The 22229-nt window shown below is 56.0% G+C and overlaps 1 protein-coding gene across 7 annotated transcripts in view; it reads left to right on the top strand.

Annotated features, from left to right (window-relative positions):
• The window catches only part of PLA2G6 (phospholipase A2 group VI), a 40165-nt gene extending 18589 nt beyond the window's left edge, over positions 1-21576 (top strand). For 6 of the 7 annotated variants that reach the window (XM_036759232.1, XM_036759235.1, XM_036759234.1 and 3 more), the window contains exons 5-17: positions 1855-2042; positions 3571-3667; positions 4206-4388; positions 8003-8111; positions 9347-9493; positions 13184-13262; positions 14660-14823; positions 15312-15462; positions 17109-17245; positions 17631-17785; positions 19522-19689; positions 20099-20172; positions 20432-21576. In XM_036759232.1, coding sequence (XP_036615127.1) covers positions 1855-2042; positions 3571-3667; positions 4206-4388; positions 8003-8111; positions 9347-9493; positions 13184-13262; positions 14660-14823; positions 15312-15462; positions 17109-17245; positions 17631-17785; positions 19522-19689; positions 20099-20172; positions 20432-20576 — 1797 coding nt within the window. In that variant the 3' untranslated portion in view covers positions 20577-21576. The remainder of the gene's footprint in view (positions 1-1854; positions 2043-3570; positions 3668-4205; positions 4389-8002; positions 8112-9346; positions 9494-13183; positions 13263-14659; positions 14824-15311; positions 15463-17108; positions 17246-17630; positions 17786-19521; positions 19690-20098; positions 20173-20431) is intronic. The other variant, XM_036759237.1, reaches the window with a different exon arrangement.
• The last annotated feature ends 653 nt before the right edge of the window (positions 21577-22229 follow it).

The following is a 22229-nucleotide window of genomic DNA, read 5'->3' as shown; positions in this document are numbered from 1 at the left end:
TCTAGCTGTTCACCCACCATCCCTTTAATTAATAATTACATTAAAGCATTTTGCCAGGAATAGAAATCAAGCCCACTGGCCAATCATTTGTGGACTCTGTTCTGCTCCTTTGTTTTGGTAATCGAGACAGCATCCATCCATCCATCTGTCTGTCCCCCCCATCCATCCATGCATCCCCCCATCCATCTATCCATCCCCTCATCCATCCATCTGGCCCCCCATCCATCCATCCATCCCTCCCACCATCCATCGATCACCCTATCCATCCCCCCATCCATCCATCCATCCCACATCCATCCATCCATCTGTCCATCCACCATCCATCCATCTATCCCTCCCCCCATCCATCCATCCGCCCCCACATCCATCCATCCATCCATCCTTCCATCCCCTGTAATCCAGTTCCTTTTCTCCCTTCAGGGATCACTGACAGCATCTTAATTCTTTTAGTCTTAAGAAAGTGATCATTCCCTGGGCTCAGGAGACCTGCACTTGTTCAGGTGAGCTTGGTAGTCTTTATCACTGTCTTCTTTATCTTGGGTATTTGTTCCACCCTCTGCTGTCCAAAGATCATTCTCCTTGGAAAAGAAAGCAAAGACCTGAGCAGCTTTGTCTTCTGTCTGTCCTCAGTCCCAAGCCCATCCCACAGTGAAGCGCATGCTTCTGTCTCTTTGTGGAGTCTTCTCTTTTCTCTTGGATGGCTCCAGCTAACCTTTTGGTGGACCTTGCTTCCCTCCTAGCCTCGGCTTGTTCAGAGCGTTGCCCTCCCAGCACTGTGCCAGGGTGGGGCCAGGCATTTATGATCATCCTCCATTATCCACTTTTGCTTTCATCTTCCATCTGGCCTTTTAACATCTTGGGTGGTCAGTGCAATTCCTGTGTGTCCACTTCAGTCTCTTTGGACAGGCCCTGTTGTTCCTTCTCATCAGAATTGTTATCTGGTGTGTCTAGGAATTGAGTCTTGAGTATTTCCCCTCCCCCTTGGTCTGGGGCTGACTTCTCTGTAGAACCTTTCCCCTTCTCTCCTACCTCTCTTTCCTTTGAATCCTTTGAAATCGTCCTCTCCTCTGTCACCAGCTTCAAAACGGAAGACTTACTTTTCCCTGAGGTTTCCATCATTTCCATGCCCAGCAGCCATTCCTCCCTGATGAAGGAATCAGATTTAGACCAGAATTTCTTCTTGTTGGTTCTTCTGCCTTCCAAAGGATGAAAGTTTCCCAGCAAAGACCTGAATAATGGAAATTTCCCACCACTCCTACATCCTCCAGCCTCTGTGCCAGGTTTCTGTTCACTCTCCTGAAATCTTCATCAATGGTCTCATCCTGTTTAGGCGGTCTCTAGTCTGTGTCAGTGACAGTGTTTCCTGCCATGCTTCCCACCCTGGTTCCTGGCTTTCCTCCCATTGGCACAGCTTCTTAGCACACTACACGAGCCTCTATGCTGCTTGAGTTAGAGCCCCTCAATCAGCATCCTGATGGGGAATTCATAAATGCCCACATTTACTTAGGACCTTAACGTTTGCAAAGTGTATTACTCCCCCTTCCCCCTGCCCAAACCATCTGCTGATGTGTCTACCGTAAGATCCCCATCTTAGTGAGGAAACAGGCTGATGGGGGGTGAGGTCACTTGCCCACAGTCCCACCAGCACTCAGACCCAGGCCATCTCGATGGCCAGCCCAGGGCTTATCCTGTTGCTGTCCAGCTTCCCTAGCTTCCTCCTCCTTCCTGGACAGACTGCCAGCTGGGGCTGGGGTGGGAGGCAAGCCCCCTGAGGTGGGATGAGCCCTGACGTTCTGTGGGTCTTTGTCTCCTCTGTTCCCGGCCGTGCTCTGGCTGACTCTCGGCCGTCGCTAGCTCCTGGGGAGGAACCCTTCGGCTGGACTGAACCACGTCAGCAACCACGGCCAGACGCCGCTGCACCTGGCCTGCCAGCTGGGCAAACCGGACATGGTCCGTGTGCTGCTGCTGTGTAACGCCCGCTGCAACGTTGTGGGTCAGCATGGCTACGCCATCCACACGGCCATGAAGTTCTGCCAGCGAGGGTAAGGATGGGCAGCGTGCCCGGAGGTCCCTTCTGGGCAGAGCCAGGGTGCTGTGGCGTCCAGGCCGTGACCCCTTCCCCTGGTCACCCTGGGAGGTCAGCGATGCAAGGAGATTATCCCCATTGTACAGCTGGGGAGGCTGAGCGTCCTGGACTTGATACAACACCTCAGAACATCTCAGAGAGATGAAGTGACTTGTCCTTGGGCGCATAGGACCAGAAACAGAACTGACTAGAGGCACAGGACCTGGGTTCAAATCCTGCCTCTGAGGCGCCTGCCTGTGTGACCGCCCTGTGCCTCAGTTTCCTCATCTCTAAAGTGAGAGTTAGGCCCCTTCCAGTGCTGGGATCCTGGGGATAAGCTGCAGAGCAGGAATTGGCACCTGGGTGTCCCTGACCCTCTCAGCGTTCTTCATTCCAGTGTCCTGTCTAATCCAGAGCAGGATTCAGTTCAACAGGCGTGCGTTGGGCCACTCCGCTGAGCGTGCCTGCCCAGTGCCCAGGACCGTGGGGCATAGAAAGAGATGCCAGCTTTGTGGCATGATTCACCTCAGGAGGCAGAAGAGCCGGGGGGGATGCGGGTGGTCGTCAAATGCAGCCCCTTCATTTACAGAGAGGGAGACTGAGGCCAGAGCAGGAAAGTGGCCTGACCCTGAGCCCTCTGTGGCTGGAGGTATTCAGACAGAGGCTGGACAGAGGGGATCCTGCTTGAACAGGCTGGTCTCTAAGGTTCCCCCAGTGCTGGGATTCTGAGCAGGCGGGGTGGGGCCTGGAACAGAAATGTGAATACACAGAATAGCAGAGAATGGTGCGGTGACGGCTCAGACACAGAGAGTAGTCAGACATGTAGAACACGACCCACCACTTCGAGCGCACAGTAGGGCAGGACGGACTGGGCTTCTTGGAAGCAGTAGGACTCAAGGGGAGCCTGGAAGGCCTGGGAGCCAGAAGATCTGAGTTCAGGTCCAGCCTGGTTGTATGACCCTGGGCAAGTCACTTAACCTTTGTCCATCTTGGTTTCCTCATCTGTAAAGTGGGGATAATAACAAGGTTGTACAGATCAGATGAGGTGTTTGTAGAGTGCTTAGCACAATGCCCGGCACACAGTAGGTGCTTGTTCCCTTGCCCTTTGCCTGGGAGGTCCTAGGCACGGGTGCCACTTACCCCTCGGTGCCCATTGCCCTGAGGACGGAGTCTCGGCCTTCTCTCGGGACAGGACTGTGAGACAAGGACTCCACGTGTCCATCTGTCCGCTGGGGGCCATGAGCGTTCCCTGTCACGTACATCGTGCTATAACACGATAAGCTAGAACTTTCTGACATGAAATGGTGTACGTTTGTAGAAAGTCACGTTTACAAAGTGTATCCCGTTAATTCCCACCCCACCCCTCAGCATGTTGTCCACTCTCCCTGGTCCCACTGGCTCGGGCCTACAGGGGCCACATCCCACAGAACCCAGGCCTCTGTTCACCCAGGGGTTGTGGCTGAGCCACCTGCTCACTGTCCCCTTGGGGCCCACTCTCTCCCAAGGTGTGCTGAGGTGATCATCAACATGGACAGCAGCCAGATCCAAAGCAAGGACCCCCGATACGGAGGCACCCCCCTCCACTGGGCCAAGAATGCAGAGGTGGGTGGACCGGGGGGCGTGGGGGAGGCAAGGAGAGGGTCCAGCTGTGTGCTCAGCCTGTGGACTCCTGGCCAGACGTGGGTTTAGAGGGCTGGTTAAGGACAGTGTGTAGGGGTGGGGTACGGGGATCAGCCAGCTACTGACACAGGAGACGACTCAGAGGATGTTTGAGTTTGGCCCTGCTCTCTTCCTGTGATTGCCCACATTGGGGCCTTGCCTAGACACCGCTTATTCTTGGTATTCTTGGTAGAGTTCTGTGTCCCTTGGTCAGAGGGGAGAGAAGGGGAAGAATGGGAAAGGAGTGGGAGCATTTGGCCTGCTCAGAAGGGAGGGCAGTGGGGCCTAAACTGAAGGAACCCACTGTCGCTGAATGGATTGCTCTTCCCACAAGGGCACTGTCGGCGATGGCTCGGGAGCAGGCAGCCCAGGACCGAGAGGCACCGCCGTGTGCCTTCAGCCAGGCCTCTGAGCCGTCAGGGTGGCCATGGGGCAGCATGGGGTGCCATGACCGTCCCCGCCCTTCTCTCCCCTCTTGCAGATGGCTCGGATGCTGCTGAACCGGGGCTGCGACGTGAACAGCGTCAGCAACACGGGGGACACGGCCTTGCATATCGCAGTGATGCGGGACCGCTTTGACTGTGTCATGGTGATGCTGACCTATGGCGCCAATGCTGGGGCCCGCGGGGAGCACAGCAACACGCCGCTGCACCTGGCCATGCTGGTGAGGCCGTCGGGCTCCAGGCTCTCCCAGCCTCCCCTCGAGCCGGTCCCTATCAAGCAGTTGATTAATCAGTCATCCAAGGCAGTCACTGAGCATTCGCTTTGAGCCTCAGCCCTACTGTGCAGTGGTGGGGGGCATCGTGGGCACATCACCCCGAGCCTCTTGGATCCCCTTGTTCTTCATCTGTAAAATGGGCGGAATCTACCCATGGGCTGCCTCTGCTTCCCTGGGTCGTTGTGAGGAAAGTTCAGGGTCAGCTTATGGGATGCCTTTTGTCCTTATGGTCACTCTGGGCAAGGCAGCTTGCAGGGCCTGTTGCAATAAGGGAGGGAGAAGGTAAGAATTAGAGATAGCACTTTAGAGCAAGGAGCTTGGAGATCCCAATCCTGTCCCATGTTCTCGAGGAGGAAACTGAGGCTGGGAGGCGGGGAGAGCAACTTGCCTTTGAGCTTGTATCAGTGGTGACAGTGGGGGGTGGGGGTGGGGAGGTCACACATATGTGTGGGAGAGTTCCATAACAAGACAAGACAGTGTGATAAGGGCTTAGAAGGGGTGGATCCACACTGGGCTGGTCCAGGAAGACTTCGGGAGGCGGGATTGGCGGTCAGCCTTGGCTGGGCCCAGAGGAGACCAGTACAGCTGCTGCTCCTAAGAAGCTTACACAATGGAGCTGGAGAGGAAGCCCACATGTAATAGACATGACCAAGGGGTGGGGCAGTGTGGGGTAATGGTTACAGCACTGGCCTGACCTGAGTTAGGACACCTGCATTTCAGTCAAGAGGCCAAAGGCTAGCCTGGCCTTGGAATTGGAAAAGCGAGACTACAGCACCCCGTGTCTGCCCTCACTGCTCCGGGCCCCAGCCTTCTCACCTGGAAACCTCACAGGGTGATTGCAAGTGACAAATGAAAGGGAAAAAAGGCATGTGGAGCTTTGGAACCTTTGTTTGTGCAGATTCTTCTGCCACCAATTGGCAGTGAGGCTTCAGACCCCTGTGCATTTCCCTACCTCTAAAATCAAGGAGCTTAACCTGGGGCTCCAAGGTCCTTTCCAGTTCAGAAATTACAGAGCGTGTTTGTGTATATGCTTACATGGGCACATACCTAGACCTTCTGAGCATTTCCAGATAAAAGAGCAAGGGACTGATCAGTTGTGCCACTCAGATGAGTCCGAAAGGTGTTTAAAAAAAAAGTGCTTCATCTCCCCGTCTCTGGCCCAGCTGCCTGCTCCCTTCCTTTCCCCGCTTCTTTCCTTCCCTCTCCAGGTTGGAAGGATGAGAAAGACATGAGACCGAAGTCTACAATCATAATAGTTTGAAAAAGGCAAATTCAGTCTTTTTTCATCTCAACATCAGGCAACTAGGATTAGAAGGTCAAATCCAAAATATGGAAGAAATTATTTTTAGGGCAAGTAAAGGGAGCTGGTAGTTCTCCCAGCAGATAGTTGCCATATAGAGCTCATCACCCCCGTGGGACAGCACTGCCTGGAATGATGACAAGAGCATTGAGTGCCAAACTGGATGGGGAAGATTGAGGGTGTTTGAGCTGGGAAGGACATAGAGTGTTAGGGCTGGGAAGAACTCTATAAATTGCTTAGCACAACCCTTTTGTTTTATGGATAATCATTATAACACCACCTAAGTCCTTCTCCAATGTCTCATCATGACCCTGGGTTTTCAAGAAGTTATGCCAATTGAGCACAAATACTGGTAGGTCCTACTAAGCTAGGAAGGCTTTGGGCCAGTGACAGATTCTATATCTTGTCTCAATGACCAGCCAAACTTGATTTGGAAAAACTAAGTCCTAGGTTGGCTGTGTGGTGATTAATTTTTCAGCCATAGCAATTCTCCAAGACTAGCTACAAAAGTTGCAGAACACTAGCTACTAAGTTGCAGAACACTAGCTACTACATTTGCAGAAGACTAGCTACTAAGTTGCAGAACAGTAGCTACTAAGTTATGGAATTGTAGCTACTAAGTTGCAGAACACTAGCTACTAAGTTATGGAATAATAGCTACTAAGTTGCAGAACATTAGCTACTAAGGCGAGCAGACCACATCCCACACTTCCAAGTACAACGTAATCATTTGCTTACATTTGTAGAGTATTGTAAAGTTTACAAAGCACCCTCCTTAGAACAGTCTTGCGAGCTAGATAGTATGTGGAATCATCTCCATTTTAAAGATGAAGCCGACCCCGAGGGGAAGTGATTTGGCTGTGCTGACATCACTCTTAGAGAGGCCGGGCTGGGGCTGGGATCCAGTACTGTTGATGCCATCCTCTCAGACCAGTGAAATCAGCAGTGAGTCTGGATGGCAGACCTTGGTTGGATTCCCCGGGGCAGCACAGGTGGTTGGGGTCACCCACAGAGGTTGGCTTTAGGGAGGACAGTTAGCCGGTGGCCTCGGGCTAGGATGGATCCTGGGGCTCATTGTGGTGTGGCTGTCCTGGCATAGTCTTACCTGTGGCCATCCAGGCTTCTGCACTAGGCCCATGACAGGGCCTCCTCCTCCCCCTTGGTCTAGTCCCAGGAAGTGATGGGCACACCCCTAGGGTGAATTCTTACCATCTCTAAGCTTCCGGTTTGCTCTCTTGGCCTCGAAAATGTCACACAGCACTGAGAAGTGACACTTCAGAAGTCAGGGATGGCCTGGCTGGGATAGGGAGTGAGGATAACAGATATTTTAGGCTCTTTCCTCTACCTCTCCCCCTTGCCTGGGGTTAATAATAAGAGGTAGCATTCATAAAGCACTTTATATATGTATGTATTCATTTGACCCTCACAATAGCCCTGGGAGGTAGGTACTATTATTACCCGCAGTTTACAGATGAGAAACTTGAGTCTGAGGAGGTAAGTGACTTGGCCAGGGTCACCCATCTGGGTCAGGATTTGCGCTTGGGTCTTCCTGTCTCAAGGCCCAATGCTCTGTCCACTGTGGGACTCAGCCACCTCAAAGCTAGGGTTCTCTTTGAGTCTGTTGTCCAAAGGCACCAAGTGGAGTTGCTGTTGGGGGCCCTACTGGACCCCCATAGCTGTTGTCCTGGGGAGGAACATGGAATCATGGACTCTCATGGAAGGGCTCTCCATGGCTGCCCAGTCTAACCCAACTCTGAAGCAAGAGTTATACCTCCATGGCATCCCTGAGGGTGTCCCTGCCCCCAGGGAGGATGTAGTGTGCCCAGAAATGTAGGGGCTCCAGGTGGGGGCAGGCCCAGGAGGGCTGCAGACACGGTGCCTTGGAAAGCTTTAAGGAGGGAGAGGAGGCTTTCAACCAGGGAGGATTGGAGAAGGCAACCTCTCAGGGAAAACTTGGCCCATCCAAGCGCTGAAGGAGAGCTCCCACACCTGTCAGAGTTATTACCAAGCCCCAGGATAGCTCTGATGAAGAGGACATTCTTCCTCATACTGTCTGCCTCTCATTTCTATCCATGGTGCCTGCCTAGTATTCCGGGGTGAGGGAGCGGGGTAGAGAAAATGGGCTGAATCCCCCTTCCCCCTGACAGGCCATCAGGTCCCCCCTAGACCACAGTCACTCCTCTGCTGGGGATATTCCGCTCCAAGTGCCTAGGAGTGGGGCACAGGAGACCATCCCCTTCTTGAGCTTCTTTCCTTACAGAAAGACAACATAGAGATGATCAAGGCCCTCATCGTGTTTGGTGCCGAGGCGGATACCCCGAATGACTTTGGAGAGACTCCTGCCATGATTGCATCGAGGGTACACAAAGGTGGGTGCTCATCCCCCGAGGGGAGAAGGAGGAGGGCACTCCCAGAGCCACTCAAGACTACAGCCTGGGGGGCTCCCCAGAAAACCTCTCCCCTGGGGCAGGGCTCCCCAACCACTGGTTGATTTCAAAACCTCTCTGCTTCCCTAGCTACAACCTCACCCACAGGCTCCCTGCAGGTTCATTCATTCCCTCAGCAAGCATGGATCAGGCATCTACTATGTGCCAGGAACTCAGCAAAGACTGGGGACATGGAAAAGCAAAAATAGGGCCTTCCCTTGAGAGCTTCCATCCTAAGGGGGAGGCAGCAGGTACAGATGTCCATCTGTCAGCCCAAAAGCATGGAGGGAAATGGCTCAATCCAGAGCATATGAGGAGAGACCAAGTAGGGAGGGAAACATCCGCCCACCCCTGTGGCTCCCCAGAGGCCTGAGCCGTAGGGGATGCTCAGGGACTTCTGGCATGTGCAGGAGTGCTGAGTCCAGGGCCACACACACCGTGACCAACTCAGCACACGTACACACTTCTCCCTCCACCCACTTACATTATATGGTCAAGATAGACCTCAGTCCCAGAGGATTCAGGGTAACTGGAAGTAGAAACTTGAGGGTGTGTGTGTGTGAATGTGGGGGGGGGGTGAGTCTGTGTGTGTGAATGTGTAGGGGTAAGTGTGCACGTGCACGTGTGAGTGCATGAGTGTGTGTATGAATGTGTGGGGGTGAGTGTGTGTGTGCGCAAGTGCATGAGTGTGTGTGACAGAGACAGAGAGATTCCTTGCTCCCTTTTTGTGACATGGAGCTAACAGACTAAGACTGCTGACCTCCACTTACCTGGAAGCCTGACTCTGGGATTCAGGGGCTTTGAGAGTAGCAGGAAGAGGGAGCCTGGGGGTCACAGGTCATCTCTTTGCTGTGTCACTTGGCTTGAGGGAAGAAGTGACACTCCCAGAGAGACTGAAGGAGAAAGTTGCCATTCTGTCCCTGCCTGGATTCTGCCTCTGGCCCCTTGTGGTTTCTCTGGCAGCTCCCATGGCCAGGCCCCTCAGGCTGGGGGTCCCGAGGTGGCCCATGATGCCGGTGGAGCCACTGGGGTCAGGCCACCCTGTTTCTCACCCCCTACCCCCGCAAACCCAGGAAGCCGGGGACTGGGAAGGGGGCCTTGGTGTGGAACGAGCCTCTCACTTGCTCTGGTGCTTATCTCTGATGCCGCTTGACCTCTTGGCCCTGAACCGTGACCAGTTGTCACCAGGAATTCGCTCTTGGCTCTGCTGAAAACCATAGGGGCTGACCATCTCACAGCCCCCGGGGCACCCCTGGAGGTCTCACAGCCTTCCACTTCCTCCCAGGACAGACCGCTGCCCCCACGGATGCCCATGCGTGAGATAGGTAGGCCTTTCCTCATCCATCCGCTCTGTCTCCTTTTCTTTCCTTCTCTGCAGCTTCTTCTGTCAGCCAGACTAAGGCAGAAAGAGCCAGGGTGTTCTCCCTAGGTGGAGGGAGCAGGGTGCCACCTGAGGGGTGGCAGCCTTCGAGGCCCAGGGCCGGATCCCCCATGGGGCGTAGTGTCTAGGCCTGACACCCATAGGACCAGAGCTTCCTAGCAGCTTCTCAGATAGTAGAAAGGCAAGGACCTTGGTGTGGGTGCCCCCAAGGTCCTTCTTCCCTCACTGTTACCAGAGGAGGCAGAGGGAGGCCAAAGGTCTCCCTTGAGGCCAGGGCACCTCAGAGATGATGGTTTGAGCCAGAACCCAAAGCAAACCCGCTGAGCAGAACCCACCTGGGGGCCCTTGGGGGCCCAGCTGAGCTCCCTCTTCTGACCCATGAACTCTTTGGGCGGCCACTGCATTGAGAGCCTCTGTAGGGAGGGATCTGGGCCTGCCTTGAGGCCATGGAGTCAGAGACCTCCTGGCTCTTTGCCTTGAGTGCAGACTGAGGCCAGCCCTTCCTCTCCGCCCCCCCACCCCCACCCCAGCCCCGTCTCCTTCTCTCTAGGAGGAGGCTGAACTAAGTCATCCCTAGTGTTTTCCAGTTCTGAGTGCTTTGACATTCCTGGTTCCAGACTCATTTAAGAGACATCCCAGGTTCTAGCTCAGTCTAAGAAACCCTTGAGAGATTTAGCCCATTTGACCTGGCTCAGAAGGAGGGCAGGCCAGAGCTGACCCTGGCTCCTGAGAGCCCCAGGTAGAGGCATTGGCTGAGACAGAGCCAGCTTGTAATCAGTGAGAGCAGGCCTGGACAGACCACAGTTACACGTCTGTCTCATCTCCTCCTCCAGGCCCTGCCTAGAACTGCCACCACACACCCTTTCTTGTCTCTTGGTTTCACAGGCAGCCACTAAGCCAGGCTGGACGGCCAGCCTGCCCCCAGAGGGGTCTGGGGCCCAGCAGCGGACCGGTAACATCCTGGGCGTAGAGAGGCTGGGAAGCCCAATCGTGTCACAGGATTAGCTCTAGCACGTGCTCCCTGCCCTGCCCCCCTTCTCTTTCCCTTCTCTCCCTTCCCTCCTCTGTCCTCCCTTCCCTCTCCATTTTTGTCTCTCTCCCTCCTTTTGTCTCTGTCTCTTTGTCTCTGTTTCTGTCTTTCTCCCTGCCCCTTTTCCCTCTCTCCCTCCCTTCTCACTCTGTCTGTCTCTTTCTCTCTCCTCCCTCCTCTCCTCTTCTCTCTCTCCCTTTTTCTCTCTCTGTCTCTGTCTCTCTGCCCTCCATCTCTCTGTCCTTCCCTGCTTCCCTCTGTCTCTCCCTTCCTTCCTCCCTCCTTCCTTCTGTATGTGTCTTTCTCCCTACCTCTCTCCTACACACATACACACACACACACACACTCAAACACACACGCACTCACATACATGCACACATACACAAACACGCACACACACACATGCACACACAAACACACTCATACACATGCCCACACACACACAAACACACTCACACGCACACATACACAAACACGCACACACACACATGCACACACAAACACACGCATACACATGCCCACACACACACACATGCACACACAAACACACTCATACACATGCCCACACACACACAAACACACTCACACGCACACATACACAAACACGCACACACACACATGCACACACAAACACACGCATACACATGCCCACACACACACACATGCACACACAAACACACTCATACACATGCCCACACACACACAAACACACTCACACGCACACATACACAAACACGCACACACACACATGCACACACAAACACACGCATACACATGCCCACACACACACACACACATGCACACACAAACACACGCACACACGCACTCACGTCCCTCCCCCTTCCCTTCATTTCCCTGCATTTAGAGGCAGAGCATCAAGTTGAAAATGCTGACACTGCTCCTCCTTCCTGTGACCTTGACAAAGTCTCCCAGCCCCTCTGGGCCTTAATTTCCAGTTCTGTAAAATGAAAGTGTTGGCCTTGATCTAAGTTCCTTTATGGCTCCAGATCCTGTGCTCTTAGCTCTCAGCCAGCCCTGTGCTCCCCCTCCCTCTCCTCCTTCTCCCTTCCTTCCTCCTCCTTCCCTCTCCTTCCCTTTCCCTACCTCCCCTTTTCCCCTCCCTCTTCTCCTTCCCTGCTCCCCGCTCTCACCTCTCCCTTTCCCCTCTCCCTCCTCCTCACACATCTCCAGCCCCCCAGGCTCTTCTGAGCTGTATCTCCCCTTCTCATGGTACTTGGCCCCTGGACCTGCTCCCAGAGGAGGCGAGGACAGACGAGCTGCCTCCTGGTTTCTCCCCAGTGCTCTTCTGGGTGCAGGGCTTGACCGAGGGGACAGCCTGCTCTAGGGGGCATTGCTTGCTGAGCTCTTGGGGCTGGGGATGCTGGAGCTAACCACGCAGAGGGGCTGCCGCTGCTGTTTGTGTCCATAGAACGATGCTGCTGGCCGTTGCTAATGCTCTGGGGCTCTTTATAATGATCCAGCTTGTGGTCTGGGGCTTGAACCCCAACCTTACTGCTCTGGCCAAGGGGGAAGTGAGTGGAGTCAGGTCTGGATCCAAGAGGCAGAGAAGGGAGGATTAGGATACCAAGGACAGTGGTCAGCAGAAGGCAGGGAGGATCCGCTCTGCTATCCAGCAAAGGGCCATATGGTTCGGGAGCAGCCTTTGTGGGGGAGGGTCCATGACAGGAATGTGAGGATGAGCCAGGGCCTGTGGGGGAGAGAGGGGAGGAAGCTTCTGTCTGACTCTGTCCTCCCTAAAACAGTAAGGAGACTTGGGAGCCCAGCAGTGAGCTCCCCCACTCCGGGGCCCACTGGGCGCAGAAAGCCCCAAGTTCAAGAGCTGCCTCTGACGCCTCTTGGCCAGGTCAGGCTAGCCAAGCTGTCCCACTTCTGAGGCAAAGCTCTGGGGCTTTGTATACTGGAAGTTCTCCACACTGATTAAACTGGATTCAGAACAAAAAAATATGCCCCGCTCAGCAGTGGAGAGACAGAGGAAAAACCATGTGGCCTCTGTGCTTCGAGACTGCTCACAGACAGATGAGCTCCAGAGAACATGGGATTGGAGAGGAGCAAGACCCAGCCTGGGGCAGTGACAAGTCAGAAAACTCTGGTTTTTCAAGTCCCTGCCCATCTCTGCTTTGAGAGGCATTGTGGGTCTAGGGCACAGGGACCTGGCCTTGGAGTCAGAAAGATCTGGGTTCAAATCCTGCTTCAAGACTTACTAGCTGTGTGACTTTGGGCAAATCATTTAACCTCTCTGGTCCTCAGTTTCCTAATCTGTAAAATGTGAGGTCCTGTCCAGCTTGTGGCCCAGCCATTCCTGAGGTCACTGCCAACTGCAAATCCCATGAACCCAAGAAGATGGGAGGTGGAAGGCGGCTGCAGGGAGGAGGCCTTTCCGGCCTGTTTGGTTTGCCCCGACATTGTCATAGAGCCCCCCGCCAAAGGGCTCACGGAGCCCAAGGCCCCCATTTTACAGGTGGGTAGCTTAAGGCCCACACAGGTAAAGTGACTCATATAGGCAGGAAGCCCCCAGATAGCTGTAGGTGTCCTGCCCTCCCTGGTGGGCTGACCCCTAATCTCCATCCCTTTGTGCCCTCCCAGAGCTGCAGGACTTTGTCCACCTCTCTCGGTCCCGGAAGCCCAACTTCATCCTGAGTTCTATGAGGGATGAGCGGAGAACGTAAGTGTGGGGCAGAGCAGAGGCTGGGGTGGGGTGGGGGGCTCCCTGTCCCTGGAAATCTGCTGGCAGGACAGTGGAGGGCCCTGCCTGCTGGAGGGCAGCCCTGATCAGGTCCAGGCCAGCTCAGGTGGTAGCACTGAGATCCCTGCCACCTCTAAGCATGTGTTTCTGTATGTGTCTGTTGGTCACCCTGAGGGAGGCATGAGAGCCAGGATGGAAACTGAGGTCTCTGGATCAGCCTCATGGGGCCACTCACAGGCTGACCTGTCTGTGCAGGCCTCTGGGTCCAGGTGGCCCTTCTCCAACCTGAGTCCTCAGGGGGTCCGCACCCCTGTCCCAGGAAGGGGTCTTCCTGGCTTCCTGCCCCTCCCCCAGAGTCATTAGACAGTCCCAGGCCTGGAGTCAAGAGACCCACATTCCTATTTCAGTCCGAACTCTGGGCAAATCGCTTCACTTGTCTGGGCCATGATTTCCACATCTGTAAAATGGGAATGCAGACCTCACGGGGCTGCTGGAAAGATGAGCTGGGCTGCCCCAGGTTTCTGTGTGCCCCCTATACCTGCCTGTAAAATATGGGACCGGGGCTTGGTGGGCCTGAGGGCTTTCAGCTGCAGCCCTAGAATCCTCTGACCTGACCAAAGAAAAGGGACCTAGACCTCTCTGCACACATCAGAAATACCTCTGCTCCCCCAGTATAGGCCCCCTGCCCCCCAAGGCCCCAGCCCTAGGATCCATCCAAGGTTGGAAAGAACTAAGGGGGGGATGGTGGGAGGGCCGGAGCCATGCCTCGGGTGGGACTGGTTCATTGGGCTCAGGGAGACTGTCCCCCAGCCCCACCTGCCTCTGCTGCCAGCGTCAAGCCCAGGAGAGGAGGCTCCCTTTCCCTGAGGGCCCAGCTTCTCCTCCAAGGGTTCTGTCTCCCCTCCTCTGCCTCTTCTCTCATTTGTATCTGTCCCCACCCCATTTCACTCCTTCTTTGGCTGCTCTCTCTCTCTCTAGCAGCGCAGACCCAGGCCTCCAGGCCTTCTCATCCTGTCCACTCCCCTGCTGTGTCTCTTTACATCTCCCACTGAGGACTGGCCCACTCATGAGCTTACCCAATCAGTCACGCTTTCTATGAGCTGCCAAGGCCCACGCAGCAAGGAAGTGTCTGAGGCAGGGTTCGAACTCAGGGCTTCCTGGCTGCTTTGACTGTCTCCTGGGTACCTTATCCTGGCTCTCTGCTGTCCTTTGCTGCCTCTCAGTGAGGAGCCCATGACCTTGATGAAGCCCCCCCCCCCACCCTTTCCATCTGTTACCACCACTCTGTACTGTGGCTGCTGTCCTGAGAAGGCCCACCCAGAGTGACGGGGAGCCTGGGGCCTCAGGCTCCCTCATTTCCATCCTCTCCCCTCAAGCCACGACCACCTGCTGTGTCTGGACGGTGGAGGAGTGAAGGGCCTCGTCCTCATCCAGCTACTCATGGCCATCGAGAAGGCCGCTGGCATCCCCACCAAGGACCTCTTCGACTGGGTGGCCGGGACCAGCACGGGCGGGATCTTGGCTCTCGCCATCCAGCACGGTGAGGGGGCCGGGGAGGGACCAGGTGCTCTTCCAGGCTGATACAGCTTGGGCTCAGCTCGGTGGGATTCACTTCCACCAAGAGCCAACAATCACCCGAGGATTGTGAAGCCCCTCCCCCCCCCCCCCCCCCCCCCCCCCGCCCACAGTCAGAGGAGCATGCTGGGCTCTGGGGTTACAGAGACCCTGGGGGAGAATGAGAACATGGGCCTCACTGACCCTCCCGCCAAAGCCAACGAAGGAGACTCGGGCCATCTAGAGCTTAGTGAATAAGGCCCACAGAGAGGGTAAGGGAGCTGCTCGGGGTCACACAGCTAGCAAGTGGCTGAGGTGGGTCTGGAGTCCAGGGTGTCCTGCCTCTGTGCCCAGCTTGCCCCGCAGCCTCTCACCCTGGGGAGGATTGCCCCCATGCTAGCCCACCAATTCCCTCCTCTCCCCAAGCTTTGCCCCCTGGAGGTGGCTGCTGACCCCCTCGGCCTTTTGTCCCAGGCAAGTCCATGGCCTACATGCGTGGCCTCTACTTCCGCATGAAGGACGAGGTGTTCCGCGGCTCCAGGCCTTATGAGTCAGGCCCACTGGAGGAGTTTCTGAAGAGGGAATTTGGGGAGCACACCAAGATGACGGACATCAAGAGACCCAAGTAAGTCTGCCCCACTTGCGGGGAGGCCGCATTTGGGGTGAGGTGAGTGAAGCCGAAGAGGCTTGAGGCCCTGGCTGGGCACCATCACCTTTGTCCTGCCCTGTGTCCAGGCCAGGCAGGGGGCATTCAGCTCCTCTGTGGCAAGATTGGCAGCATTTGTGACCATCACTAGACCAGGGGCCAGAGCCCCACTAACTCAGTCCTTAAACCATTGCTATAAACTAATGAAAGGGGGAAGGGAACACACTTTTCTTAGGACCTACTATGTGCCACCACTGTGCTCAGCGCTGTACAAATATGATCCCATCTGGTATTCACAACCACCCCAGAGGGAGGTGCTGCTTTACAGTTTGGGAAACTGAGACAGAGAGCTGTGAAGGGACTTGCCCAGGGTCACACAGCTCGTCAGTGTCTGGGGCTGGATTTGAACCTGGTTCTTCCTGACTCCAGACCTAGGTCCATCCACTGGGCTCTGCTAGGAAGTCCTGGCTCTAAAACTGGAAGGGGCCTCGGAGGCCATTGGGCCCACCCCCTCCCCTTTACTGGTGAGGAAACCGAGGCGCAGGCAGAAGAGATGACTTGGTGAGGGTGATGCAGCACAGAGTCTGGTCCTCTCGCTGATCAGCCTCGAAGCTGAGTCCTCCCTCTGATGTTAACAGAGGTCTTTGCATGATCACTCAATACCACTTTTTATCCATGGGATTCAGCATGGCGGCTTGGTTTCTGTGGGGCCTCCAGACTTGCCAGGAGCTGGGCTTATGCTGCCTTGGTTCTAGGGAAGCCTATGCCCCCCCAAACTCCCAGATCTCAGGGGTCCTCTGGGCCCCACATGGTGGCTCCATTCAGATCCACTGGCCTGAGCCTGAACTGAACAGGTTTGGGGCAAGGAAGGAAGCCCAGTGGGAGCATGTAGGCCTACATGGGGCCAGGATGGGTCTGCAGGGAGGGCCTACAGGAGGCAACCTGGGAAAGACAAAGCTAGCTGAGGCAGAGTGCTGCCCTTCGCAAGCTTCTGATCTGCTTGGGAAGACACGAGACCTCGGGCGAGGAATGCCTTCTTTTGGGCCTAGGTTTTCCCATCATGAAAAGGAGACTACACTAAAGAATTTTTAATTCTCCCAGCTCTGCCATCCCCTGTTCTCAGGCCCTTCCCAGCCCTGCCATCCCCTGTTCTAAGGCCACTCCCAGCCCAGCTCTGTCATCGCCTGTTCTCAGGCCCCTCCCAGCCCTGCCATCCCCTGTTCTAAGGCCACTCCCAGCCCAGCTCTGCCATCGCCTGTTCTCAGGCCCCTCCCAGCTCTGCCATCCCTTGTTCTCAGGCCCCTCCCAGCTCTGCCATCCCCTGTTCTCAGGCCTCTCCCAGCCCTGCCATCCCCTGTTCTCAGACCCTTCCGAGCCCTGCCATCCCCTGTTCTAAGGCTACTCCCAGCCCAGCTCTGCCATCCCCTGTTCTCAGGCCCCTCCCAGCTCTGATATTCTTTGATTCCACATGTACACGTAAAAACTCACCACAGTACGAGATAGTGTAGTTAGTTCACTGCTGCCTCAGGAGCTCCTATAGCAAAGGATCTTCCATCTGGGCTGAGGCCAGAGGGTCATGGAGGGAGGGTCTTCCCTGAATGAGCTGTGTGGCTCCCTGCCCCCAGGGTGATGCTGACGGGGACCCTGTCTGACCGCCAGCCAGCCGAACTCCACCTGTTCCGCAATTATGATGCCCCCGAGACCAGAAATGAACCTCGTTTTGCACAGAACCCCAACTTACCACCCCTCACCCAGCCCCAAGGTAAATGAAGGCCCCCTGGCCTGGCTGGGAAGAGGGGGTTGGGAGGGGCAGCGGGCAGCCCCAGCCCAGGTGACCCCCACCATTACCTCCTCATCTTCCCCTTCAACCGAGAAAGGCTGCCACAAGGGCAGGTTGCTTCCAGCGGGGGTCCTTGGGTACTACTCCCCTGTCCCAGAGTCTTAGACCCCTCGTCTGTGGAAGGGTTGCTCAGGCCCCCTCCAACTCACAGCCCACAGTCTCCTCCCTCTCCACCAGACATGTGTGCACACACAAACTCACACATACACACACACACACACACACACACACACACACTCACACACATACTCTTAAACCCTGGGATCTTAGTGCAGGCACCTTGGGGTGGCTCTTCTGTCTCCCTCAGACCAGCTGGTGTGGAGGGCAGCCCGCAGTAGTGGGGCAGCACCCACCTACTTCCGGCCCATTGGGCGCTTTCTTGATGGAGGACTCCTGGCCAACAACCCAACACTGGACGCCATGACCGAGATCCATGAGTATAACCAGGACATGATCCGCAAGGTGAGGCCCCCGGCCCTGCCAGGACCAGGGTGACTAGGACCCTGCTGCCCTGTGCCAGTCTTGGGGTCAGTTCTGGGCAACCCAGAGGGGTGGGTGACCAGGTTGTGGCCATCAGAGGAGGCTTGTTCTAGAGAGGAGGGAGAGGCTCAGGAAGGCCACTAAGGGAAAGGGCAGTTAGGTTCACTGGGCTTGGCCCGGGGGCAGTGCCAGAGACCATGGAGAGGGTTTCTGGGAGGTGAGTTACCCAGAAGGGGTTAGGGCTGCAGAGGGAGGTAGTGAGCTCCCTGCAATAGTCTGTGCAAGGGCGCTCAAGGAGGATCACGCCCTGGCCTTGGATATTGGATGCTCCCCAGCTGTGTGACCCTGGGCCAGGTGTTTAACCTTTCTGGGCCTGAGTCTCCTCATCAGAAAAGGGTGTGGATGTTAGCCCTTGGCGCTCTCATGAGGGTGAGGTGAGATCATATATGGGGGGTGCTTGTGAGCAGGGGTCGCAGCCCCATAGGGGGTCTCTCCACTCTGAAGGTGTTGTGGTTCTGGCACAGAGAGAAGACCAGGCTTAGGTCCAGCTTCTCCCTACCCACCATCTGTCCCGCCTTGATTGGGCTCAGACGTTGTGGGGGGTGTGGAAGGGGAGGCCCAAGCTTGGCCTCAGGAGGCTCCAGGGGCAGCCAGGGTGCCCAGACAGTGCCCGGGCCCATGACTTGGTTCATATGCCATAGGAGCCAGAGAAGGGAGAGGCTGCAGGAAGCCAGGGATGGGCAGGGTGGTGGGATGGCGGATGGGGGGTAGGGGAGGAGGGAACCAATCAGTCTATAAGTCACCATTTCTGAAGTGCCTTCCATTCAGGGATCCAGGCCAGGAGAGAAGGGCATGGGGGCTGTGGAGCTGGTTAGCAGAGTCAGGACCTGCTGGGTCTGTTTCCTTCTCATAAGAGCTTGGGCTCCTTCCTCTCAGCTCCATGACCTGTGCTCTTCTAAACACAAGGGAGGGTCTTCCATATGAGGTGGACAATGCAGGCCCCAGTTGGTGAGGAGCTGGGCCAAAGAGGGCTGTGTGTGAGGGAGATTGTGGGGTAAGGAGGGGTCTTTGGGGGAGCCTTTAAGGCTGGCCAGAGAGCCTGGGCGGGGCACTGCTGCTCCTTCTCCAATGGGAGCATGAATCTGAAGGATGAGTCGGGGGAGCAGACAGCCTGCTGAGGAACCAATGCCCCAAAGTGGGAGATGGGAGTGGGGTGAGCCAGTGGACTGCAGGCCTCCGAAGGAGGCAGGGAGTGGGGCAGCCAGAGGCCCCCACCCACGGCCACTCTGGCCCCGTCCCAGTCCCCACCGTCCTTGTAGACGCTGCTCCGTTGGGGTGTGAAGGACTCCCAGCTGTGTCTCAGGGGCTCCGTTTCCCCAGCGCCAGCCTTGGTTTTCTCTTCCTTAAAATATGGAGTGAGGTTTACAAAGCGCTTCCTCGGGAATGTCTGTGTCCCTGCTGTTTCCAAGGGAGGAAGCAAGGCCGAGCCTTGGGCTCCCCAGTACCATTTCCGCTCCCAGCCACGATGCCTTCTTTCCCACAACACTTAGCTCGGGGGCCAGTTGTTACAAACTCTGTCTAACCTGGGCCTGGCCACATTTTCCCTGAACATGTTGGCTCTCTGATGGCCTCATCCGCTGAGCTCTGAGCAGCCCCGCAAGCCGCCCCTTGAGTCAAGGGCTCCTGGCTGATCCTGCCCCCATCCTTGTCTCCCCCAGGGCCAAGGTCACAAAGTGAAGAAGCTCTCCTTGGTGGTCTCCCTGGGGACCGGGAAGTCCCCGCAGGTGCCAGTGAGCTGCGTGGATGTCTTCCGCCCCAGCAATCCCTGGGAACTGGCCCGCACTGTCTTTGGAGCCAGGGAGCTGGGCAAAATGGTGGTGGATTGCGTGAGTACCTCCCCAAAGCCTTTCCCCGGGGATACATGCCAGGGCGTGGCACATGTGGGGCTGGGGCAGGGGGATATACCTCCTTCCTCATGTTAAAAATGCTTTAACTAGTGTATTTGGCTTTACCTGCCATCATGTGCCCAGTAACACACCACCCACCCAAAGCATTGTCCCTTGTAACAGAGGAGATAGTTAAACACAGGAAACTGAGGCAGGGATAGTATCTGTATCTGTAGCCCACCCTCTCTCAGCAGTGAGGCACGTGGTGTGCTGGGCACTGGGGGAGAGGGGTGCCTGGCACCATCTAATCCCATGCACCTGAGAACAGATCATTCTCAGTTGGGAAGACTTAAAGTGCCCTGGAGTACACCATGAGTGCCAGGGCGCTCACCCAGGCCTTTTGTTGCAGTGCACAGATCCTGACGGGCGAGCAGTGGACCGGGCCCGAGCGTGGTGCGAGATGGTCGATATCCATTATTTCAGGTACCTGGGGTCCCCTCAGCCCTGAGTGCCTTCTTCCTGCCTGCCCTCTTCCAGCTCATCTTTCCTCCCGCTCTGACCCCTTCACCCCATCAGACCCACCCTGCCCCACACCGAGGAGCCACTTAATGGACGTTGGCTCATTAAAGTGAGGGTCCAGCTCGTTCCCCTTTGTCTCTGCCCATCATGGGCTCCAGAGGCTTAGCCCTCACCCGTCTCCATCTCCCACCCACCGCTGACTGCTGTCCCCTCCCCTGAACAGACTGAACCCCCAGCTGGGAACAGATATCATGCTGGACGAGGTCAGCGACATGGTCCTGGTGAATGCCCTCTGGGAAACCGAGGTTTACATCTATGAGCAGCGGGATCAGTTACAGAAGCTGGTCCAGCAGCTCCTCACCCCCTGAGGCTGACAGGAGGAGTTGGGGGAGGGGAGCACTGCCCCTGCCCAACCCCCCACCCCACCTCACCTCAAAGACCTTTCGAGGAACAGTGCCTGGGATTTGGGTGGCCTGCCCAGAATGAGTACCTGTATGGAGGGGCATCCTGTCCCACCCCGCTCTGAGGGACTTGGGGTGTTCCCAGCCTGAGGCCTCCACACCTCAAGCTTGGGGTCCTCTCTTCTCGCCGTTACTGCCTTAAAGTGTTGACCAGAACCACCAACCTCCTTATGCCTTGTCCCTTCCCTCACATCCTCCATCAGGTGACAGATCCCCAGAGGACCAGCCTAGTGCCATCCTCACTTCCAGAGCCCCCCTTTGCCAAGGTGGGCCACTGGGGTGGGTATTTCCTGACAAGAACACTGGACAGGAATCTATTTCTTTTGAGGAGCCTGGATGGGGGGGGCCTGGGGAGCTGGAGGGAGTGTGAAGCTGGAGGAGGCCCTGGAGACAGGTCTGAAAATAGAGTCTGTTCTCAGCCTCACCTCCAGAGGCCCCAGCTGCCTTGGCAGGGAGCCCCAGGCTGACATGGCTCCTCCTCCCCCTTTGGAGTGGTTCTGGGAGACGACCCTTGCGCCTACTCTCAGGCTGCAAATTCCCATCAGTCCCTGACCCTGCTTTACCTTCCCAAGAGAGAATCCACTCAGCTCCGAGAAGGAGGAAGTTCAGAGCCAACTTTGCCCCCAGTCTGCTGCCCCAGCCCAGGAAACTCCCAAAGTCCATTCTCTGTTGGGCCCATTCTCTTCTCCCGCCCCTCCCTTTTCCATTGGCTTGGTTCTTAAGCAAGGGTTAATTTATTATTTTGGACAAGGAAATGTTGTAAGCTGCTCCTTGGGGCCTGGCTCTTGGTGCCCCCCCCCACAGAAGATGTGGGTAAGAAGAGGGGTTCTGGGTGGCCCCCCCCCACCTCCACCCCTCTTCAAGAGTGAATCCTCAAACCAGAATAAATGTCTTGGATTGAAGCCTCCCCTGCTCGTGCTTGTGTTGGTGTAAGCTTTGGCCTGTGGCTCTGTTCTGCTCCCCGGGCATCAGGGGCCTCGTATGGAATGAGAGGATTGAATCTTGGAATCATGGCATTTAGAGCTGGAAGGAAGGACCTTGGGCCCAGAGCAGTCCTGAGGTCATGAGTCAATATCTCTTGTGGTAGAACTGAAAAAGCATCACCTGATTTCCCCTCTGTGCCCCCTTTGAACACTGAAAACACATCGAATGAAGGAAGTGGGATGGAGTTGTGGAATGGCAAGATGGGTGCATCAGAGGGAGGGAGGTCTGCCAGAAAAGGGCAGCAGCTCACTGGGCCTCGGTTTCCTCATCACTAAGATGAATGGACACATGGATCTCTGAGGGGTTCCCAGCCCCAAGCCTCTGATCCTTCCCCAGGCTGGGGTCAAGAAGACCCCACCCTCCTTAACAGGTGCCCTCTTTCTGTCTTGGACACTAGGGTTAGATGTGCAGGTCCTAGCTAGGGTGGGTGCTGTCCAGTGGAGAGATGAAAAGGAAGCAGCATTCATAAGGATGTATGAATGAGGGCCAGTAAATGGAACACCAAGTGCATCAGTTAAGTCCTGAGCGCTGAGCACAGCTTCATTGGTGCCCTTGGAAAGTAGGACTGGGGCAGGA

Source organism: Trichosurus vulpecula, chromosome 5, assembly GCF_011100635.1.
Source record: "Trichosurus vulpecula isolate mTriVul1 chromosome 5, mTriVul1.pri, whole genome shotgun sequence".
Lineage (NCBI taxonomy): Eukaryota > Metazoa > Chordata > Mammalia > Diprotodontia > Phalangeridae > Trichosurus > Trichosurus vulpecula.
This window is presented reverse-complemented; position numbering and strand designations above follow the sequence as displayed.